The 21,681-nt window shown below is 40.0% G+C and overlaps 1 protein-coding gene across 1 annotated transcript in view; it reads left to right on the forward strand.

Annotated features, from left to right (window-relative positions):
- Positions 1-21,681, forward strand: part of EIF2AK4 (eukaryotic translation initiation factor 2 alpha kinase 4) — a 396,156-nt gene that overhangs the window by 164,102 nt on the left and 210,373 nt on the right. The window contains exons 19-20 of the mRNA XM_053697714.1: positions 2,294-2,395; positions 21,587-21,637. Coding sequence (XP_053553689.1) covers positions 2,294-2,395; positions 21,587-21,637 — 153 coding nt within the window. The remainder of the gene's footprint in view (positions 1-2,293; positions 2,396-21,586; positions 21,638-21,681) is intronic.

The raw sequence follows: 21,681 nt of genomic DNA on the forward strand, positions 1-21,681 counted from the left end.
GGGAAACGCAAGGGGCAGAGGGCCTCTTCTACTACTTTGTCTTTTTGGTTGAGGAGTTTGATTCGATTGGCCTATGAGACAGCGGGACATTAGCCTCCTCAGAGGATCACGGCTCATTCAACTAGATCTCTGGCTTTGTCTTGGGCCTTCAAGAATGAGGCCTCTATGGAGCAGATTTGTAAGGCTGCTACCTGGTCCTCCTTACACACTTTTACAAAGTTTTACAAATTTGAAGTTTTTGCTTCTGCGGAAGCTGTTTTGGGGGGAGAGGATTTTCAAACTGTGGTGCCCTCAGTTTAGAGTCCACCTTTTTACCCTCCTGGTTTCATTCAGTGTCCTCTAAAGCTTGGGTATATGTTTCCCAAAAGTAATGAATGAAGCTGTGGACTCTCCTCCCCTTTAGATGGAAAACCTAAATTATGCTTAACTGATAATTTAATTTCCATCGTGGGGAGGAGAGTCCACGACCCCCACCCGTAACTCCAGTGGGCGGATTTAAATTTAATTTATCTTCTGGCACCATTTATACCCTGATATTTCTCCTACTGTTCCTTGTTCCCTTGGCAGAATGACTGGGGGATGAGGGGAGTGGAGGAGGTATTTAAGTCTTTGGCTGGGGTGTCTTTCCCTCCTCCTGGTGTCCAGGTTATTTATTCCTAAAAGTAATGAATGAAGCCGTGGACTCTCCTCCCCATGATGGAAATGAAATTATCAGGTAAGCATAATTTATGTTTTTGCCTCACTAATGAGGAGAACTGTTACTACCAAACATGCCTTGCACTTTTTAGTAGTTAATCACATTTTCAGACCAAAAAGTACTACATTTTCATGGTCTTTTGAGCCAGAAAAACGGTTGTTAGTTCTAAGCCGAACGAGAAAAACAAAAGATACCTGAAGTCTAAGCCTCTCTAGAGTTCTGAAGAAAATCCATTAATAGAATTGATATGTTATTATGGACCCCAAAAGAAGTAACAACATTCCATGGCAGTGGAATAGAATGCTGTCTACAAAAGAAATACCTTTAGAAATGGGAATTAGAAGGGCAAGCAAACATTTTCTGCAATGGAACATTTAATACAAGGAATAATTTATTAGAGAAGTATCCATTTCTATCTTTCATCAAAGGAGCCCTGTGACCCCTTCCCCCCAAGCTTACCCAGCCTTATTGTCAGGAAGTCTTCAAACATTGATTTCTTTGAAAGGGGGGCAGCACTAAAATCTCAAACTTTATGCTAATGCAGATAGCACATGACCTAGGGGCTTGTTACCCTCCTCCATAGGATAAACATCTGAATTGGTAGGTTCCTGGTAAATACCTAGGATTTCACCCCAAAAGCCTTTACAAAAAGATCTTAGGAAAGAGAACGATTCTGTAATCTGAGCTGCAGCGATGAGGATAAGCATTGAAACAAGAATTTTGTATAAATATGTTGACTTGTGGAAATCATCATTAAAGGGATAGAAAGATCATAACTGAAATGTGCATGACTGTATTTCAGTTCAAGTATAAGCATTTTTAGAGTACACTTCCATTAGCAAAATTGCTTCTAGTAAAATGACTTGTTTTCAGCAGTGTACTCGCACATGCACCAGTATTTAAACCCCACCACCAACTCAGTCAGCAGTGGCTTATATAACACAAATTAAGTCTTCACAGGCATAATATACACCATAACCAGCTCTCTGAGCTTTAATACTGATCCATGTGCCTACACAGCATATGTGTGTATGCCACTTTAAAACAGTAATAACTTTTACAAGAATTTTTTTTGTAGTGGAAGTATATTGCAAAAATGCTTCTATTTTAAACCCATACACATTTCAATTTTGACCTTTCTATCCATTTAATTAAAGATGTATATGGAGGCAGGGAATGACCTATAGCCCAATAATAAGGAACATGGAACCTTCAGTAGCAAGCACTAATAGAGATGGCAATACATCTTTCTTTATCCTTTTATAATAGGAAGCTCTTCAGCTGCATACTGCATTGCCTTGCTCTATATATGCAGAATCTGAACTGAAAACAAGTATGTAGAAGGGGAGGGTGTCCTGAAAACTTCTAAAAAAAAAGTAAAAGGGTATAAGCAGTGTGTTCTACCAGTGCCTGAATACTATGTCACCACAAGACAGCTACAAAACAAGCTAGAAATGGTTTTTGGCTTTATTTCCCAAGACCCCCCACCTCCGTTACACTTAGATTCTTTTAATTTAACAGAAATTGTGACATAAAAAGTTACTGCTATTGTATTTCATGTAAACTTGTTTCTGAAATTCTTTTCAATATATTTAGAAAGTGGATCTCTTCAGCCTTGGTATAATTTTATTTGAGATGTCCTACCGGCCAATGGATACAAGCTCAGAAAGGATTTCAGTATTAAGCAAGCTAAGACAGGTAAATTAATTGGTTTATATGCATTCAGGGGGATATAATTTGTTTTCATTGCATTTTGGTGATGCTCGCTACATCAGTGATTTGTGAAGAGATATAATTTGAAAGTGCAAATTGCATACTATGTTTATAAAGTGTTTGATTTGTGATTTCTTTCTTAAGTGAGAGTCCACAATCCATTACTCTTGAGAATTATACTCCTGGTCACTAGAAAGAGGCAAAGATCTCAGCACACCTCCCATCTTACTGGAAACTAGTCTTGCCTTTGCCTTCGCAGGAGGAAGGTGAAGAACGTGCTCCTGGTGTTTGTGAAAAGGGCACTCAGAAGGATTTGAGGCCCACTTGTCCTGTCAGAGAGCTATTTGGACAGAGGAATGTCTGGTGTATGTGTAGTGGCACAAGAACACCCTATGGGTCACAGGCCTGCTGCAGGTTTTGCAGGGACTGGTCCCTAGCCTCCTCTTGTTGGTTCTACATTCTACTCTATATATTTAGATCCCCTGCTGTCACGTATACAGCAATGGATTGGCTTTTTTTTGGAAGCAGGTTCTGCTGCCTATGGTAAATCCAGTAGTATAGGTGCCTTTCAGATAAGTGTTGGTGTTGGGGGGGGGGGGGAGTCTGTTGGCACCTGCTTAGCCTGTAGTCTATTAGTAGGTACTCACCTTTGGGTATAGTATAGCCTGGGTACCATTATATAAGGCATTTTTAGGTTTGGGAATATAGGTACCTATTATAGGCCTTGCGGTGCATTAAGTATTTGTTAGAGCGTCACCTTCTTTTTTTAATGCTTCTTTTTTGTTAGCGTGTCTTTTTTTTTGTTTAGTGCATGCTGGCTTATGCACATTTCTGCTTTTGATTTGCACCTTTACTTAGATTTTTTGTGTTTTTATTCCTTATGCTTGATGTGTGCGCCGCCTCCCAAGTGTAAGTCTGTTAAGCTGAATGCTCTAGGCCCTTGTGCTTCTAATTTTAACCTCTGAGATTGAAGTGTTTTCAGATGATTAAGAGACGGTCTCTAATTTGGAAACTGTAAGAGAAGTGTTATGCACCTTAGGGGTTCAGGATTCTAAAGTTCCTATTAAACAGCTGGATTTAATTTCTAAGCCCTCTGTTAAGTCGCCTGCAGTATTTCCAGTTGCTAATGCTATTTCTGAGATAATTTCTAAGTTGTCCAAGACAGTGAATTAGAGGGATAATTGTGCAATACCTGGTATCCATTTTAATCCTGATGAAAGATTTAAAGGGATGTTTCCTTTACCTGTTTCTAATTTAGAGCTTTGGGAAACTATTCCTAAAGTAGATGGGGCTATTTCTAATTTTACACGAGTTGGTCCAATACTGTAGAATAGAGTAGACCATCTAAAAATTCCCACCTTTCGAATAATCCCTAAAATGCATAAAACATTAGTATAACCACCAGGTAGGCCAATAGTGGCAATCATAGGATCTCTATGGTAAAGGGTGGGAGATTGGTTGGATAATGTTTTATAACCCATTGTAAAATCTTTACCGGGATGCAAAAGAGACAGCACACATCTCATTCAGAAATTAAATCAAATTGGATGGGACGAAAATTATAAATGGTTAACAATAGATGTCTTCTTTGTACTCCAGTATTCCCCACACAAAAGGGCTAGAGGCTTTGAATTACATGCTACACCGTTACACCAGTTTTCTAGAGAACTTTATTTATTTTTTAATGCAACTAACAAAATGTTTGCTAACACACAATTACTTTGTCTGAAGGAAATTATTATCTGTAGCGACGTGTCACAGCAATGGGGTCTAAATTTGCCCCCTCATATGCCAATATATACATGGGATACTTTGAAACAGTACATAGACTTCCCTCAGAGACAAAATATTATGGCATATGGACGATTTATAGATAACTTGATAATAATCTACAAAGACAATGAAAACTCATCAATCCCAGATTTGATAGATCACTTCAATGATAATAATTTAAACTTATCATATACATTTAAGACCAGCGATACTACCATAGAATATGAATATCTAGATTTACATCTCGGATTTGATAATCGTATCAAGATCACTACTGTGAACTATAGGAAACCTTTATCAAGGAATACCATATTGAGAGCAGACTCCTGTCATGCCCCACATATGAGAAAAGGCTTCCCCAAGGGCCAATACCTATGATTACACAGGAATTGCACGACATTAAAAATGTATAGAGAACAAGCAAAAGACCTAACTGAAAGGTTAATAAAAAGAGGATACAACAAATCTTTCCTTGAAAAGATTGATCAACATGTCAGAATGGATAAAAAAACTCTACTAAAAAATAACAACACACACACAAGTAGAAAGAACCACAAAAAAAAATCATTTCAATTTTATCAAATCGGCAATATAATAAAGAAATGTTACCAGTTCTCTAAGGAGACCATGTTCTAAGGCAAAAAATAGACAAAGGGGTAAGATGTGTAGCTAGAAGAGTGCCTAATATAGGTGACACAGTTAAAAAGAGATTTAAAAGAGGAACAAACACCAGATTGAATTAGCCAACATCCATAAAAGGTTACTATAAATGTGGTCATAAAAAAGTATATTAAATACAAAGTAGGATAGACTGTACCTCCACATATGTTATATATCTTATCACCTGTGGATATTGTTATCAACAATATGTAGGTATTGCAACATGTCCCTTGAAAAAGAGAATCAGGGAACACTTCACTTCCATAGAAGAGGAGGTTCCAAGAACCCCCATAGCACTTTTGTACACATGGACAGGGCACAGCATATTTTGGGGTTTGTGGGTATAGAGCAAATACACACAGATCCATTAGGAGGAGACAGGCTCAAGCACCTACTAAAAATGAGGTGTACTGGATCTTCACACTTGAAACGAGAGAACCACAAGGCATAAACCGGAGGTACGATGTTAACCTCTATGTTGAATAAGAAGTTACAACTTCCCAACATAATGGAAGCATGAGAAAGTTAGTCAATATGAGTTGTAAATCATTGAAAAACAAACAGTTAAAAATCCCTCATAGTAATGTAATAAGGGACAATATTGGAGAAAAGCTTGATTTTTCTCCAATATAGCCAATCTACATTTTGTATGTGGATTATTGGAATATGAATTTTATTTTATTTTAGTCTTTAGTGGACAATTTCACATTTATTTTTAAATCCTTTTTTTTTTTTTTTTCTCTCTCCTCGAGACTCTAGCAAGTATCCAACTAATAATCACATAGGCTAAAAATATGAAAAAATATCCCCTAAGAAAAAACAAAATTAAAATATAATAAGCACAAAATAAGGAATATTAGTAAACTAAGATATAAAGTTTATTTTAATATTGTTAGTGACATTATCTGTGATAAAGAAAAACATTTAAGCCCTGTAGGCAAACCTTATGAACAATAATACACATCTTTTAATTTACTAGAGACGAATCAGGATATAATTAAGTACATAGAAAATAGCAATTACGTTATCACTTGTTCCATTGCCTATAATTGGCTATTTAAGTGTCTATGAGGGCAAACTTTGATCTCTGATGAAGCGCATGTGTGAAACGCATCAGATTGTTGGGAATGTACCCTTAATTTGTATGTTCTGCTCAGAATAAAATTGTTTATTGGCAAAGAAGCAATGACTCAGTTATTCTGTTTTTTTTCTTCATATATTTCTAATTTGTGTAAAGTTACTACTATTCCTCTGGAAGATAGTACTTCTTTTAGAGACCCTATGGACAGGAAATTAGAATATTTTCATAAAAAAGCCTTTTTTAGAAGCAGGTTTTCTTTTTAGGCCATCAATTGCTATTGCTTGTGTTACATCAGCTTTTACCCTTGTGTAAGGATTTATCCGAGCAACTTTCTGAAGATTCTGTTTGTGAAGAGTTTTCTAATCAATTGAAACTCTTAGAAACAGCTAATGCTTTCATTTGTGATGCTGTAGTTGCTATTATTTAGATCAGTTTTGACTAGGAGGGCCTTATGGTTGAAATTATGGTGTGCTGACATGGGTTCTAAATCTAGACTTCTGTCTCTTCCTTATATGGTAAAGTATTTTTTGGGTCTGATTTGGATGACATTATTTCTTTGGTGACTAAGGGGAAATGTGCCTTTCTCGCTCATTACAAGAAGTCTAAGGGTAAATCCAAGGGCTTCTAACTATATTTTCGTTCTTTTCATTAATCTAAGTACCAGAAGTCCTTTGTCTCTTCATAGAAGCAGGGTTCTTCCGGTTTCTCCTGGAAGCCAAACCCTAATTGGAACAGATCCAAACAGTCTAAGAAGCCTGTTTCAACTACCAAATCTTGCATGAAGGTGCGTCCCTCTATTATTATTATTATTATTATCGGTTATTTGTAGAGCGCCAACAGATTCCGCAGCTCTATTCAGATCGTCTTTTAGGGGTCAGATTACACTTTTTTTAGGGGGCTTTGTTTCATTCTGTTCAAGAGCCTTGAGTTCTGAGCATTATTTCCCAAGAATACAGAATAAGTTTCAGATTATGTTTCAAGGAATCCTATAAATACAAGAGCCTTTTTCTTCAGTTTATTTCAGGTCTAGAGTCTATGGGTGTAAACGGTCCAGTTCCGGAATTGGAACAGGTTCAGGTTTTCTTGTCATACCTCTTAATTGTTCAGAAGAAGGAAGGAACTTGCAAACCTGTTCTGGATTTAAAAATGTTAATCAAGTTTCTAAAGGTTTTTTCTTTCATGATGCAAACCGTTTGAACCATCCTTCTGTTTTTTTCAGTCAGGGACAATTCATGTCCTCGATAGACCTGAAGGATGCTTATCTTCATATACCTATTTAAAGGGATCATTATCAATTCCTAAGGTTTCTGGAAAAGCATTTTTTTTTTTAAAGTAACATTTTTTATTGAGGTTTGTGTACAACACGTCAAGTTATGTAGATACAGAAATATAACAATATTGGAAGCTAGGTTAAATCTTACAGTCTAAATCCTTGAGCAAGTGACTAACAGAGATATCACTTAAGAAAAATATGATATCAGCTAATATAGATGGCAAGGTAATGCATCTTGCTTATTCAAAAAAACCTCAGCTTCCTAGAGGTAGACCAATGGTAAAATAAGCAACATTCTTATCTTAAGATAAATGGAAATAACAATCACTATAGAAACTACTGGTCTACATATAGAAAAGTATCTAGAAATGAAACCTCATTTTCTTTGGCATATGTTCCTCATATGGTCGGAGGGCCACTCTTGGGCCTTGCTAAACTGTGAGACAGAAATAGAGGAATAAATACAAAGGTAGTAGCTACTCTTGGGCTTTAACATATGTATAAATATATAGTAGGGTCTGCGGGCAAAAGCCGCTTGGTTATGGTGTTAGGAAAAAGCTTAAAACTTGGCTGTATTGTGATATGGGCTGAGTATAGTTGTTTGGAAGCAGAACCCCAATATATTCATGTAATTTGAGATATGACCTGCCATAGGATAGTGATCCTTATGTTATGGTAGTCATGCTAAAGAGCTATACTTGAGTGTAGCGGGCTGGAATAATGTACGTAGACTTGTATGCAAATGCTCCCTCTGCTGTAACAACTTGGAACAGAACCTAATATAACTATAGGGGGTGCGTAAGCTGTCGGACTTCGGTATGGTTATAGATGGGACTTTCAACCCTGTGTAACCCCCAAGCTGTAGTAGATCCCTTACTTGAGTGCTCTGTAATAAGTCTACCTCCCTCAATATTAAAGAGAAAGTGTCTCGCTGTCTCGGCCGCCGACAGCGCCTACACTAGCAACTCATGTCTGTGAGGGGGTAAGGGGATCCATGTGGGACTTACGCTATAAATACATTGGTGGCTTAATGAGTATGGGTATGTGTCGAGATGAGTAAATCTATGTCCTGGTGTTGAAGAAATTATGTGTGTCTGTGTAAGCAATAATCATATAGCAAGAGAGGAACACACTTATGTTAACCAATATAGAGACATCATCCCAGACCACACACATGAAGATTTAAATTCCTTAGAGCTGTGTAAAATATAGAAATATATGGGACCTGTATAGGAAATGTAGCAAATGTATAGATCAAAACAATGACATAACATACTAAAGGAAAAGCTCAAGTGAGTATATAACTTCTGCCATAGGTGCAACATTAAGAAAAGTGATAACACATATTACTGGTAGGGGATAATAGGGAGTGGTGATTATAGGTAATTCATCCCACTCCAGACATATGGTAACATGAGTTAGGTAAAAATTACAGACATTTAGTTCTAATACTGCCTTAAGTCCCGGGACCAAGTCCGTAAATAGTCAGCTATTCCCTCAGAGATGCATCCGATCGGCCTCATGTAAGCTTCACATAAGGCAGTGTCTGTAGATGAGAGAGTGGAAAAGTCCCTGGGGTCGGATAGGTCTGTATTTGAAAGGGTCTCAGGTTCTCTTGAAAAAGCTGACAGTTTGGATCACGAGCAAATTGTGGCAACCAGCTTTTACTTGGCATCTCATGATCCCTAGTCTCGTCTCCTCCATATGCATGATAGGTATAGGAATGTTCTGAGGCCTCCGTGCTGTTGCGCTGCTAGTGCAGTTTTGCGGTAATTGTGTGGCGAGTTCCATCAGTGCCAGCAAGTCCTGCTTTAAATCAGTGTAATGTGTCTCCATGCACTGTAAAACATTTCCTTCCCATGCATCCAGATATTCCATATTGGTGCAAGGGTGACTGAAGAATATATGGCTATGAGCAGTTATCTAGGCAGTTTGAAGGGTCTGTCCTTGAGAGTGGTCTCTATTCTCTTCAGCCCAAATCCTGAGTAAGTTGGGTATGGAGGGGTTCCGCTGTCCTGATCTTTAGATATGTGAGACAAAACTATGTAGTCTGCGAGCGGTTCAGAAGGGGTCCGTACATAAGAGGTACTTGTATGTGGTTAGGAGATTGTGAAGCAGTATACTCAGGGGTCCGACTGAACTCTCCTATGGTTTGTAAGGATGGTTTCCGTTGAGGAAAAATAGTAGGCCTGTAATGGCGGCTCTATGTGCAATCAGGACAGCTTCATGAAGGAGTGCTGTATCGTATCTTTCGTAGCTCCAGATCATCAGAATCACTTAGCTGTTCAAACCTCAGAGTCCCAATAGTTTGTGGTTAGAGTTTTAGAGATTATTCTTGTGGTGTTCCCACACAAGGCTAGTATTTTAAGACTACAATCTGGAGCTATTAGAAAATGCATCCATGTTCTCCAAAGGCTAGCTCCGCCCCCCTGGAAAAGCATTTTTTAATTTTGTTACTCTTTCATTTCGTCTGGGTACTGCTCCCAAAATATTTACAAAGGTTCTAGGGACTCTTATCGATAAGAGCTCAAGATGTGTTAGTGGTTCTTTACCTGGATGATATCTTGGTACAGGCTCCATCCTTATATTTAGCATTATCTCATACTAACAGAGTTTTGTTGTTTCTTCAAGGGCATGTTTGAAAAATAAAGTTTGCTTATTTCAAACGAGGCCTCTGCAACGTTTTTATGCTTCGTCAGTGGTGCAGGGATTACACTCAGTTGGCTCAAAAGATTCATTTGGATGCAAAAAAACAAAACAATCCCTTTCCTGGTGGATCACTCATTGGTTCATTGTTCTGGGGGCATCCTTTGTCCACCCAAATTGGACTGTGATCTCGACAGATGCAAGTCTTTCAGGTTGAGTGCAGTCTGGGGGTCCCAGAGAGCACAGGGAGTTTGGGTACTTCATGAGGCAAAGTTGCCCATAATTACAGTATTTTGGAACTGTGCAATTTTCTGGGCCCTTCAGTTTTAGCTTTTCTTGAAGAGGTAGACTTATCTGCGTTGTCAGTCAGACAATGGGCTATATTTATCAATTTATGAGTGGACAGGATTCACATGTTGGGAACCAGTCTGCATCTTATCGCAAATTGTGGGGCAAATGTGTTATCAATATTTATCATTGCACGAGGGAAAACTTGTGTAAAACTGCCACCCTTCCGTCATACAACCAATTGCATGTAAGTAGGTCTTGTCAATCACCATGGTCAAATGAATCTGGGTTGATTTTCATTCGTCAACTCCAGTTTGGCTGAGAGGGTTTATGCAGGAGTGGCTTACATCCATCATCAGGTGGCAACTCGCAGTTTGTTGTTTTTTTCATCAGGATTTTAAATTTTTAAGCTTGATGGCTTGGAGATTGAACTGTTAGTTTTAATACAGAGAGGTTTTTCTGATTCTTTCATATTGGTTCAAGTCTGTGACAAGAACGATTTATTAAAAGGTTTTGGATGGGTTTTTTTGGTTCCCGGTGTGTGGAACATGGGTTCAGTTGGCACGCCTTTAAAATTCCATTTTTTTTTTTAATTTCTTCAGGATGGTTTGGATAAGGGTTCATTATCTAGTTCCTTAAAGAGTCAGATATCTGCTCTTTCTGTCTTGTTTCACAAGAAGTTTGCTGAATATTATGAATTTTATCCAGGCCTTAGTCATGATTAAGCCCTATGATTAACCAATTTCTCCTCTGGAATCTTATTTGGTTTTCAGAGTTTTGCAGGTTTCTTCCTTTTTTTTTCTTCCTTATCCAGTTTTTTTCCTGGAGTTTTCTGTTAGTAGAGGAGTTTTCTGTTAGTAGAGGTTTTGAATTGTCTGCTATTTGAAGTGAGCATTCTTATCTTTTTTTCTTCACAATAAGGCAGTTTTGAGTACCAAGTTCAAGCTTTTCCTTGAGGTGGTTTCTTCTGTTAACATCCATCATGAGCTTGTTGTTCTCTATTTGTGACCTAACCCAAAGAATTCTAAAGAGGAGCTTGCCTATTATTTGGATGTGGTCAGGGCTTTGAAGTTCTACTTTGCAGGCTACTAAGGATTTTTTTTTCAATCTTTTAGCTTGTTAATACATTTTTTTTCTGGTTCCAGAAAGGGTAGAACAGCTATTGCCTTCCATTAGCCTATTGGTTGACGTTCTTTTCATAAAGCTCACTTGGAGGCTTGTTAATTACCTTCTAAATTGGTTACTGTCCATTCTTCCAGATCATTTGCTTCATGGGCCTTTAAGAATGAGGCCTCTGTTGATTTAGTTTGCAAGGTAGTTTTTTTATATATGTTTTCTAATTTTACCATTTTGATGTTTTGCTACTTCTGAAGCAGCTTTTTGTTGGCAAATCCTTTAGGCAGCTGTTTCTGGGCATTTAATATTATTATATGTGTGTGTGTATTCTGCATGAGAGGAGTAATGGATCGTGGACTCTCACCACCTTTATGAAAGAAATTATAGTGAAATGGTTTTCTGACACACAGGATTGCAGTTACGGACTAAGCAACCACGGCATACAGTGGTGACCATCTAAGGCTCGAGGAACTGGATGTACCTGTGCAGCTAACAAGCGAACAGTATCGCAAGTATTACATGAGCACCCCCTCACAGTTATATAGGCTGCAGTACTTAGATGGGAAGATAAGGCTCCTAAAAGAGGGTGTTATACTACAGCTGACACAAACGTAATCATTACCAAGGCAATAGTTTACACCTATATGAGCCGTTATATAGGGGTTGCTCAATTGGGACATTGCTATACAGGCTATATATGTATGGACACACCGTATATGCTAGCACTAGGAGTATAGAGTAGCTATTGTATATTTATACATATATAAGCCTCTGTTTTGTAAGGTTCAGGAGGAGTGTCTTGGCACAGTCAGATATATTAATCAGCTGGGGACTATACTTTGTTGCAACTTCAATCAAGCACTCACAGTTGTTTTCTATTTGAGGATTACCAAGTTTCCTTTTCCCCTTTTTTAACTAACATTTGCTAAACTATTTTTGTTTTGGAGATGTCGACTTTCTTTTCCTTAGGGACGCCTGTTGTGTGGTTTTGTTTGGAGTTGTTTTTGAATGTGTTGTATGCAAGTCTGAATGATGATTAGCTTGGTACCTTTCACATCATTGCTCTGTTTAGACATATGTTATTATTAAATATTGTAGTTCATATTTTGGTATGCTGAGTATTTTTATTTTATAAAATATAATTTATGCTTTATTGATAAGTTAATTTCTTTCATGGAAGTGAGAAAGTCCACAAGCACAAGTTTTTTCCAATTGTGATTGTTTTTTTATGGCATAGTTTGGGAGTGCACCTCTCTCTTCACTGTTACTTTTTATTGCTCTTATTTTCATTTTCTACCTTCTTATTTAGCTTGGCTATACGTCAGACTAGTTTCCTGTAAGGTGGGAGGGGTTTTAAGGGCTCTGGGAGTTTGCCTCCTTCTGGTGGCCTGGAGTATTTTTCCCAGGAGAATTGGTTTGTGGAAAATAAATTAATTTATCTGGTAAGCATACATTATATTTCTCTTGTTAATTGTATCCAGTCCACGGATCATCCATTACTTATGGGATATTCTCCTTCCCAACAGGAAGTTGAAAGAGGATCACCCACAGCAGAGCTGCTATATAGCTCCTCCCCTAACTGTCATATCCAGTCATTCTCTTGCAAGCCTCAACCAAGATGGAGGTCGTAAGAGGAGTGTGGTGTTTTATACTTAGTTTATTCTTCAATCAAAAGTTTGTTATTTTTAAATGGTGCCGGAGTGTACTGTTTATCTCAGGCAGTATTTAGAAGAAGAATCTGCCTGCGTTTTCTATGATCTTAGCAGAAGTAACTAAGATCCATGGCTGTTCTCACATATTCTGAGGAGTGAGGTAACTTCAGAGAGGGAATGGCGTGCAGTTTTTCCTGCAATAAGGTATGTGCAGTTAATATTTTTCTAGGGATGGAATTTGCTTAAAATGCTGCTGATACCAAACTAATGTAAGTAAAGCCTTAAATGCAGTGACAGCAACTGGTATCAGGCTTATTAATAGAGATGCATACTCTTATAAAAATGTAATATAAAACGTTTGCTGGCATGTTTAATCGTTTTTATATGTATTTGGTGATAAAACTTATTGGGGCCTAGTTTTTTTTCACATGGCTGGCTTGAATTTGGCCTAGAAACAGTTTCCTTAGGCTTTCCACTGTTGTAATATTAGTGGGAGGGGCCTATTTTGCCATTTTTTTGCACAGCAAAAATTACAGACACAGACATCCAGCTTCTTCCTGCATGATCCAGGACATCTCTGGAGGGCTCAAAAGGCTTCAAAGTCGTTTTTGAGGGAGGTAAAAAGCCACAGTAGGGCTGTGGCAGTTGTTGTGACTGGAAAAAAAAAAAAAGTTTTTGTCTTTTATTATTTTTTGGGTATTAAGGGGTTAATCATCCATTTGCAAGTGGGTGCAATGCTCTGCTAACTTGTTACATACACTGTAAAAATTTCGTTAGTGTAACTGCCTTTTTTCAATGTTATTTCAAATTTTGACAAAATTTGTGTTTCTTAAAGGTGTAGTAACGTTTTTTATATTGCTTGTAAACTTGTTTAAAGTGTTTTCCAAGCTTGCTAGTCTCATTGCTAGTCTGTTTAAACATGTCTGACACAGAGGAAACTACTTGTTCATTATGTTTGAAAGCCATGGTGGAGCCCCATAGGAGAATGTGTACTAAATGTATGGATTTCACCTTAAACAGTGAAGATCAGTCTTTAACTATAAAAGAAATATCACCAGGAGATTCTGACGAGGGGGAAGTTATGCTGACTAACTCTCCCCACGTGTCAGACCCTTCGCCTCCCGCTCAGGGGATGCACGCTAATATGGCGCCAATTACATCAGGGACACCCATAGCGATTGCCTTGCAGGACATGGCTGCAATCATGAATAATACCCTGTCAGAGGTATTATCCAGGTTGCCTGAATTAAGAGGCAAGCGCGATTGCTCTGGGGTTAGGAGAAATACAGAGTGCGCAGATGCTGTAAGGGCCATGTCTGATACTGCGTCACAATATGCAGATCATGAGGACGGAGAGCTTCAGTCTGTGGGTGACATCTCTGATTCGGGGAATCCTGATTCAGAGATTTCTAATTTTAAATTTAAGCTTGAGAACCTCCGTGTGTTGCTTGGGGAGGTATTAGCTTCTCTGAATGACTGTAACACAGTTGCAGTACCAGAGAAATTGTGTAGGCTGGATAAATACTAAGCGGTACCGGTGTGTACTGATGTTTTTCCAATACCTAAAAGGCTTACAGAAATTATTAGCAAGGAGTGGGATAGGCCGGGTGTGCCTTTTTCCCCACCTCCTATATTTAGAAAAATGTTTCCAATAGACGCCACTACACGGGGCTTATGGCAGACGGTCCCTAAGGTGGAGGGAGCAGTTTCTACTTTAGCAAAGAGTACTACTATCCCGGTTGAGGACTGTTGTGCTTTTTCAGATCCAATGGATAAAAAATTGGAGGGTTACCTTAAGAAAATGTTTATTCAACAAGGTTTTATTTTACAGCCCCTTGCATGCATTGCGCCTGTCACGGCCGCGGCGGCATTCTGGTTTGAGGCCCTGGAAGAGGCCATCCATACAGTTCCATTGACTGAAATTATTGACAAGCTTAGAACACTTAAGCTAGCTAACTCATTTGTTTCTGATGCCATTGTTCATTTGACTAAACTAACGGCTAAGAATTCCGGATTCGCCATCCAAGCGCGTAGGGCGCTATGGCTTAAATCCTGGTCAGCTGACGTGACTTCGAAGTCTAAATTACTCAACATTCCTTTCAAGGGGCAGACCTTATTCGGGCCTGGTTTGAAGGAAATTATTGCTCACATTACTGGAGGTGTAAGGGTCACACCCTTCCTCAGGACAGGGCCAAAGCAAAGGCTAAACAGTCTAATTTTCATGCCTTTCGAAATTTCAAGGCAGGTGCAGCATCAACTTCCTCCGCTTCAAAACAAGAGGGAACTTTTGCTCAATCTAAGCAGGCCTGGAAACCTAACCAGTCCTGGAACAAAGGCAAGCAGGCCAGAAAGCCTGCTGCTGCCTCTAAGACAGCATGAAGGAACGGCCCCCTATCCGGCGACTGATCTAGCAGGGGGCAGACTTTCTCTCTTCGCCCAGGCGTGGGCAAGAGATGTTCAGGATCCCTGGGCGTTGGAGATCATATCTCAGGGATATCTTCTGGACTTCAAAGCTTCCCCTCCACAAGGGAGATTTCATCTTTCAAGGCTATCTGCAAATCATATAAAGAAAGAGGCATTCCTACGCTGTGTGCAAGACCTCCTAGTTATGGGAGTGATCCATCCAGTTTTTATTCAAATCTGTTTGTGGTTCCCAAAAAAGAGGGAACCTTCAGACCAATTTTGGATCTAAAGATCTTAAACAAATTCCTCAGAGTTCCATCTTTCAAAATGGAAACTATTCGGACCATCCTACCCATGATCCAAGAAGGTCAGTACATGACCACAGTGGACTTAAAGGATGCCTACCTTCACATACCGATTCACAAAGATCATCATCGGTTTCTAAGGTTTGCCTTTCTAGACAGGCATTACCAATTTGTAGCTCTTCCCTTCGGGTTTGCTACAGCCCCGAGAATCTTTACAAAGGTTCTGGGCTCACTTCTGGCGGTTCTAAGACCGCGAGGCATAGCGGTGGCTCCGTGTCTAGACGACATCCTGATACAGGCGTCAAGCTTTCAAGTTGCCAAGTCTCATACAGAGATAGTTCTGGCATTTCTGAGGTCGCACGGGTGGAAAGTGAACGAGGAAAAGAGTTCTCTATCCCCACTCACAAGAGTCTCATTCTTAGGGACTCTTATAGATTCTGTAGAAATGAAAATTTACCTGACGGAGTCCAGGTTATCAAAACTTCTAAATGCTTGCCGTGTTCTTCACTCCATTCCACACCCTTCGGTAGCTCAGTGTATGGAGGTAATCGGCTTAATGGTAGCGGCAATGGACATAGTGCCATTTGCGTGCCTTCATCTCTGACCGCTGCAATTATGCATGCTGAGTCAGTGGAATGGGGATTACACAGATTTGTCCCCTCTGCTAAATCTGGATCAAGAGACCAGAGATTCTCTTCTCTGGTGGTTGTCTCGGGTACACCTGTCCAAGTGTATGACCTTTCGCAGGCCAGATTGGACAATTGTAACAACAGATGCCAGCCTTCTAGGTTGGGGTGCAGTCTGGAATTCCCTGAAGGCACAGGGATCGTGGACTCAGGAGCAGAAACTCCTTCCAATAAATATTCTGGAGTTAAGAGCGATATTCAATGCTCTTCTGGCTTGGCCTCAGTTAGCAACACTGAGGTTCATCAGATTTCAGTCGGACAACATCACGACTGTGGCTTACATAAACCATCAAGGGAGAACCAGGTGTTCTTTAGCGATGTTAGAAGTCTCAAATATAATTTGCTGGGCAGAGTACCACTCTTGCCACCTGTCAGCAATACATATCCCAGGCGTGGAGAACTGGGAGGCGGATTTTCTAAGTCGTCAGACTTTCCATCCGGGGGAGTGGGAACTCCATCCGGAGGTGTTTGCTCAGTTGATTCATTGTTGGGGCAAACCGAGTTGGATCTCATGACGTCTCGCCAGAACGCCAAGCTATCTTGTTACGGATCCAGGTCCAGTGACCCAGAAGCGACGCTGATAGATGCTCTAGCAGCGCCTTGGTTCTTCAACCTGGCCTATGTGTTTCCACCGTTTCCTCTGCTCCCTCGACTGATTGCCAGAATCAAACAGGAGAGAGCATCGGTGATTCTGATAGCACCTGCGTGGCCACGCAGGACTTGGTATGCAGACCTAGTGGACATGTCATCCTTTCCACCATGGACTCTGCCTCTAAGACAGGACCTTCTGATACAAGGTCCTTTCAATCATCCAAATCTAATTTCTCTGAGACTGACTGCATGGGGATTGAACGCTTGATTCTATTAGTCATTGATACTTTAATACATGCACGAAAGCCTGTTACCAGGAAAATCTACCACAAGATATGGAGTAAATATCTTTATTGGTGTGAATCCAAGAATTACTCATGGAGTAAGGTTAGGATTCCTAGAATATTGTCTTTTCTCCAAGAGGGCTTGGACAAAGGATTATCAGCTAGTTCCTTAAAGGGACAGATTTCTGCTCTGTCTATTCTTTTGCACAAGCATCTGGCAGAGGTTCCAGACGTCCAGGCATTTTGCCAGGCTTTGGTTAGAATTAAGCCTGTGTTTAAACCTGTTGCTCCCCCGTGGAGCTTAAACTTGGTTCTTAAAGTTCTTCAAGGAGTTCCGTTGGAACCCCTTCATTCCATTGATATTAAACTTTTATCTTGGAAAGTTCTGTTTTTGATGGCTATTTCCTCGGCTCGGAGAGTCTCTGAGCTATCTGCCTTACAATGTGATTCTCCTTATCTGATTTTTCATGCAGATAAGGTAGTCCTGCGTACCAAACCTGGGTTTTTACCTAAGGTGGTTTCTAACAAGAATATCAATCAAGAGATTGTTGTTCCATCATTGTGTCCTAATCCTTCTTCAAAGAAGGAACGTCTTTTGCATAATCTAGACGTGGTCCGTGCCCTGAAGTTCTACTTACAGGCAACTAAAGATTTTCGACAAACTTCTTCTCTGTTTGTCGTTTACTCTGGACAGAGGAGAGGTCAAAAAGCTTCGGCAACCTCTCTTTCCTTTTGGCTTCGGAGCATAATACGCCTAGCCTATGAGACTGCTGGACAGCAGCCCCCTGAAAGGATTACAGCTCATTCTACTAGAGCTGTGGCTTCCACCTGGGCCTTTAAAAATGAGGCCTCTGTTGAACAGATTTGCAAGGCCGCGACTTGGTCTTCGCTTCACACTTTTTCCAAATTTTACAAATTTGATACTTTTGCTTCTTCGGAGGCTGTTTTTGGGAGAAAGGTTCTTCAGGCAGTGGTTCCTTCCGCTTAATCCTGCCTTGTCCCTCCCATCATCCGTGTTTATTTAGCTTTGGTATTGGTATCCCATAAGTAATGGATGATCCGTGGACTGGAAACAATTAACAAGAGAAAACATAATTTATGCTTACCTGATAAATTTATTTCTCTTGTAGTGTATCCAGTCCACGGCCCGCCCTGTCCTTTTAAGGCAGGTCTAAATTTTAATTAAACTATAGTCACCACTGCACCCTATGGTTTCTCCTTTCTCTGTTTGTTTTCGGTCGAATGACTGGATATGACAGTTAGGGGAGGAGCTATATAGCAGCTCTGCTGTGGGTGATCCTCTTGCAACTTCCTGTTGGGAAGGAGAATATCCCATAAGTAATGGATGATCCGTGGACTGGATACACTACAAGAGAAATTTTTTTATCAGGTAAGCATAAATTATGTTTTTTTATTGGTATAATGTATGTTGTGTGTATTTTAAGAGACGTGTAATTAAATATTACATTTTAGAAGTAAATTTATTTTTCAAATTTAACTTCTTTGCTAAAACACAACTCCTTCCCATGAGAGCATACTAAGGCAATCTCAAGATTGTGCTTGTGTCTTGAGCACTATATTGCTGAAATCTTTGCCACGATAATGTTTATTACAATGTTATACATAATATAGCACTTAAAGGGACATTGTACACTAGATTTTTCTTTGCATAAATGTTTTGCAGATGATCAATTTATATTGCCCGTCTGGGAGTGTTTTTGTAACAATGTATAGTTTTGCTTCTTTTTTTAAGAACATTGTGCTGATTTTCACACTCCTAACCAAGCCCCACAGTGCCAGATGTATACACGCATTTACAGACTCCAGCAGGCTCCTGTTTTTATCTGTCTTTCATATGCAGGGAATGGGGTAGTTTCCACTCTTTTTGTTTACCCAGCCCCTTTTAGTGGGTGCCCCAGACAACCACATCAACAATGCTAAACTGGGAAATTCTAAGTAAGTTTTTTTTAAAAGGTTTTATACTGGATTTTTATATCAGTATCTGAGCATATTCTTTATAGTAGTGTCTATTACATGCAGTTATATGAAAATTGGTGTATACTGTCCCTTTAAGACACAGACATGCTGGTAATGGCTATTTACTTCATTTAAGTGGCAAGAGTCCATGAGCTAGTGACGTATGGTATATACATTCCTACCAGGAGGGGGCAAAGTTTCCCAAACCTCAAAATGCCTATAAATACACCTCCCACCTCACTCATACCTTAGTTTTACAAACTTTGCCTCTCATGGAGGTGGTGAAGCATGGTGTGCTTGATTTTTCTTCTGTGATAGACGCTTCTAAGCATATTGAAGCCCAATTCCTCTCTAAGTGCAGTGTTTGTCTGAGGGATGTGAAGGGAGTATTGCCTGAGGATACCATGTTTTCACCTATGGGAAATCTATTCTTAGGCTCTCTGTAAATCGGTCGCAGGGATTCATCTGCTGCCTCCCTTTATAGATACACAATATACTATTGTACCATTACCTCTGCTGATATGTTTCAGTACTGGTTTGGCTGTCTGCTATATGTGGATGGGTGTCTTACATGGTAAGTATATACTTTTATTATATAAGACACTCTCAGCTATGGATTGGGCACTTTTTAATTAAAGTTGTTATATATTGTTTGTATACATGCCTTGAGTCATTAATTCAGTGCTCTTTTTTTAGCGACTATTTGTGGCTAAATATTTGTCAAGGTTGGTAGAGTCTGTGAAACGTACAGGTCTTTTTTTGGAGCTAGTAATTTATTTATATATTAGGATGCTAAGTATTATGGTAGCCTCATGGAATGTTGATAATCACATTTTATGCAACTATAATAGAAGTATCCATTAGGCTTTATTTTGGTTCATTTTGTTTTTTTGTATTTCTATGAGGCTAACATAATACTTAGCATCCTAATTTATAAATAAACTAGTCCTAAAGCCCGTGTACACGGGCCAATTTTTTTTATGTACCGCGGTTCCATCCCTCTCCCCCCTCTCTCCCTCTCTCTCTCCTCTCTCTCTCCTCTCTCTCTCTCGCGCTCTCTCTCTCTTCTCTCTCTCTTCTCTCTCCTCTCTCTCTCGCGCTCTCTCTCTCTTCTCTCTCTCTCTTCTCTCTCTCTCTCTTCTCTCTCTCTCTTCTCTCTCTCTCTTCTCTCTCTCTCTCTCTCTCTCTTCTCTCTCTCTCTCTTCTCTCTCTCTTCTCTCTCTCTCTCCCCCCCCTCTCTCTCCCCCCCCCTCTCTCTCTCTCCCCCCCCCTCTCTCTCCCCCCCCTCTCTCTCCCCCCCCTCTCTCTCCCCCCCCCCCCTCTCTCTGTCCCCCTCTCTCTCTGTCACCCCTCTCTCTCGGTCCCCCCTCTCTCTCTCCCCCCTCTCTCTCCCCCAAACCTTTCTCTCTCTCTCTCTCTCTCTCTCTCTCTCTCTCTCTCTCTCTCTCTCCTGTACCCGATTCCCACGCTGCCGGTTACATGCTCCTGTACCTGATTCCCGCGCTGCCGGTTACATGCTCCTGTGCGCTGTTTAAACTGCGGAGGTGCGCGCGAGGTCGGGTAGGTGCGCGTGCGAAGGTCTCTCAGCTGTGCGCTGTTTAAACTGTGGAGGTGCGCGCGAGGTCGGGTGGGTGCGCGTGCGAAGGTCTCTCAGCTGTGCGCTGCTTACTCTGCGGAGGTGCGCGTGCAGGAAGGCCAAGTGTTTATCTCTACTGCGCATGACGGCTTCAGACAAACACTTGGCCTTTTATAATATAGGATTACTAGCTCAAAAAACCCTGTATGTTTCACCGACTCTACCAACCTTGACAATTATTTAGCCACAAATAGTTGCTAAAAAAAGAGCACTGAATTACTGACTCAAGGCATGCATACAAACAATATATAACAACTTTACTTAAAAAGTGCTCAATCATAGTCTTATGTAATAAAAGTATATACTTACTGTGTAAGACACCCATCCACATATAGCAGACAGCCAAACCAGTACTGAAACATATCAGCAGAGGTAAAGGTACAATAGTATATTGTGGATCTATAAAGTAAGTCAGCAGATGAATCCCTGCGACCGATTACATAGATTTCCCATAGGTGAAAACATGGTATCCTCAGGCAATACTCCTTTCACATCCCTCAGACAAACACTGTATTTTGAGAGGAATTGGGCTTCAATATGCTTAGAAGCGCCTATTGCAGAAGAAAAATCAAGCACAACTTGCTTCACTACCTCCATGAGAGGCAAAGTGTGTAAAACTAAGGTATGAGTGAGGTGGGAGGTGTATTTATAGGCATTTTGAGGTTTGGCAAACTTTGCCCCCTCCTGGTAGTAATGTATATCCCATACGTCACTAACTCATGGACTCTTGCCACGATGAAAGAAATGAATGTATCAGGTAAGTTCTTACATAAATTATGTTTTTTTTTCTTATTTATTTCTGCAGCCTTCAATTGTCTTCCCAAATGATTTTGAGACGTGGGAGACTGAAAAACAGGTAATGTATATTTTAAATTATATTGACATGATAGGGGAAGTTGT

This window comes from Bombina bombina, chromosome 1, assembly GCF_027579735.1.
Source record: "Bombina bombina isolate aBomBom1 chromosome 1, aBomBom1.pri, whole genome shotgun sequence".
NCBI classification, from domain to species: domain Eukaryota; kingdom Metazoa; phylum Chordata; class Amphibia; order Anura; family Bombinatoridae; genus Bombina; species Bombina bombina.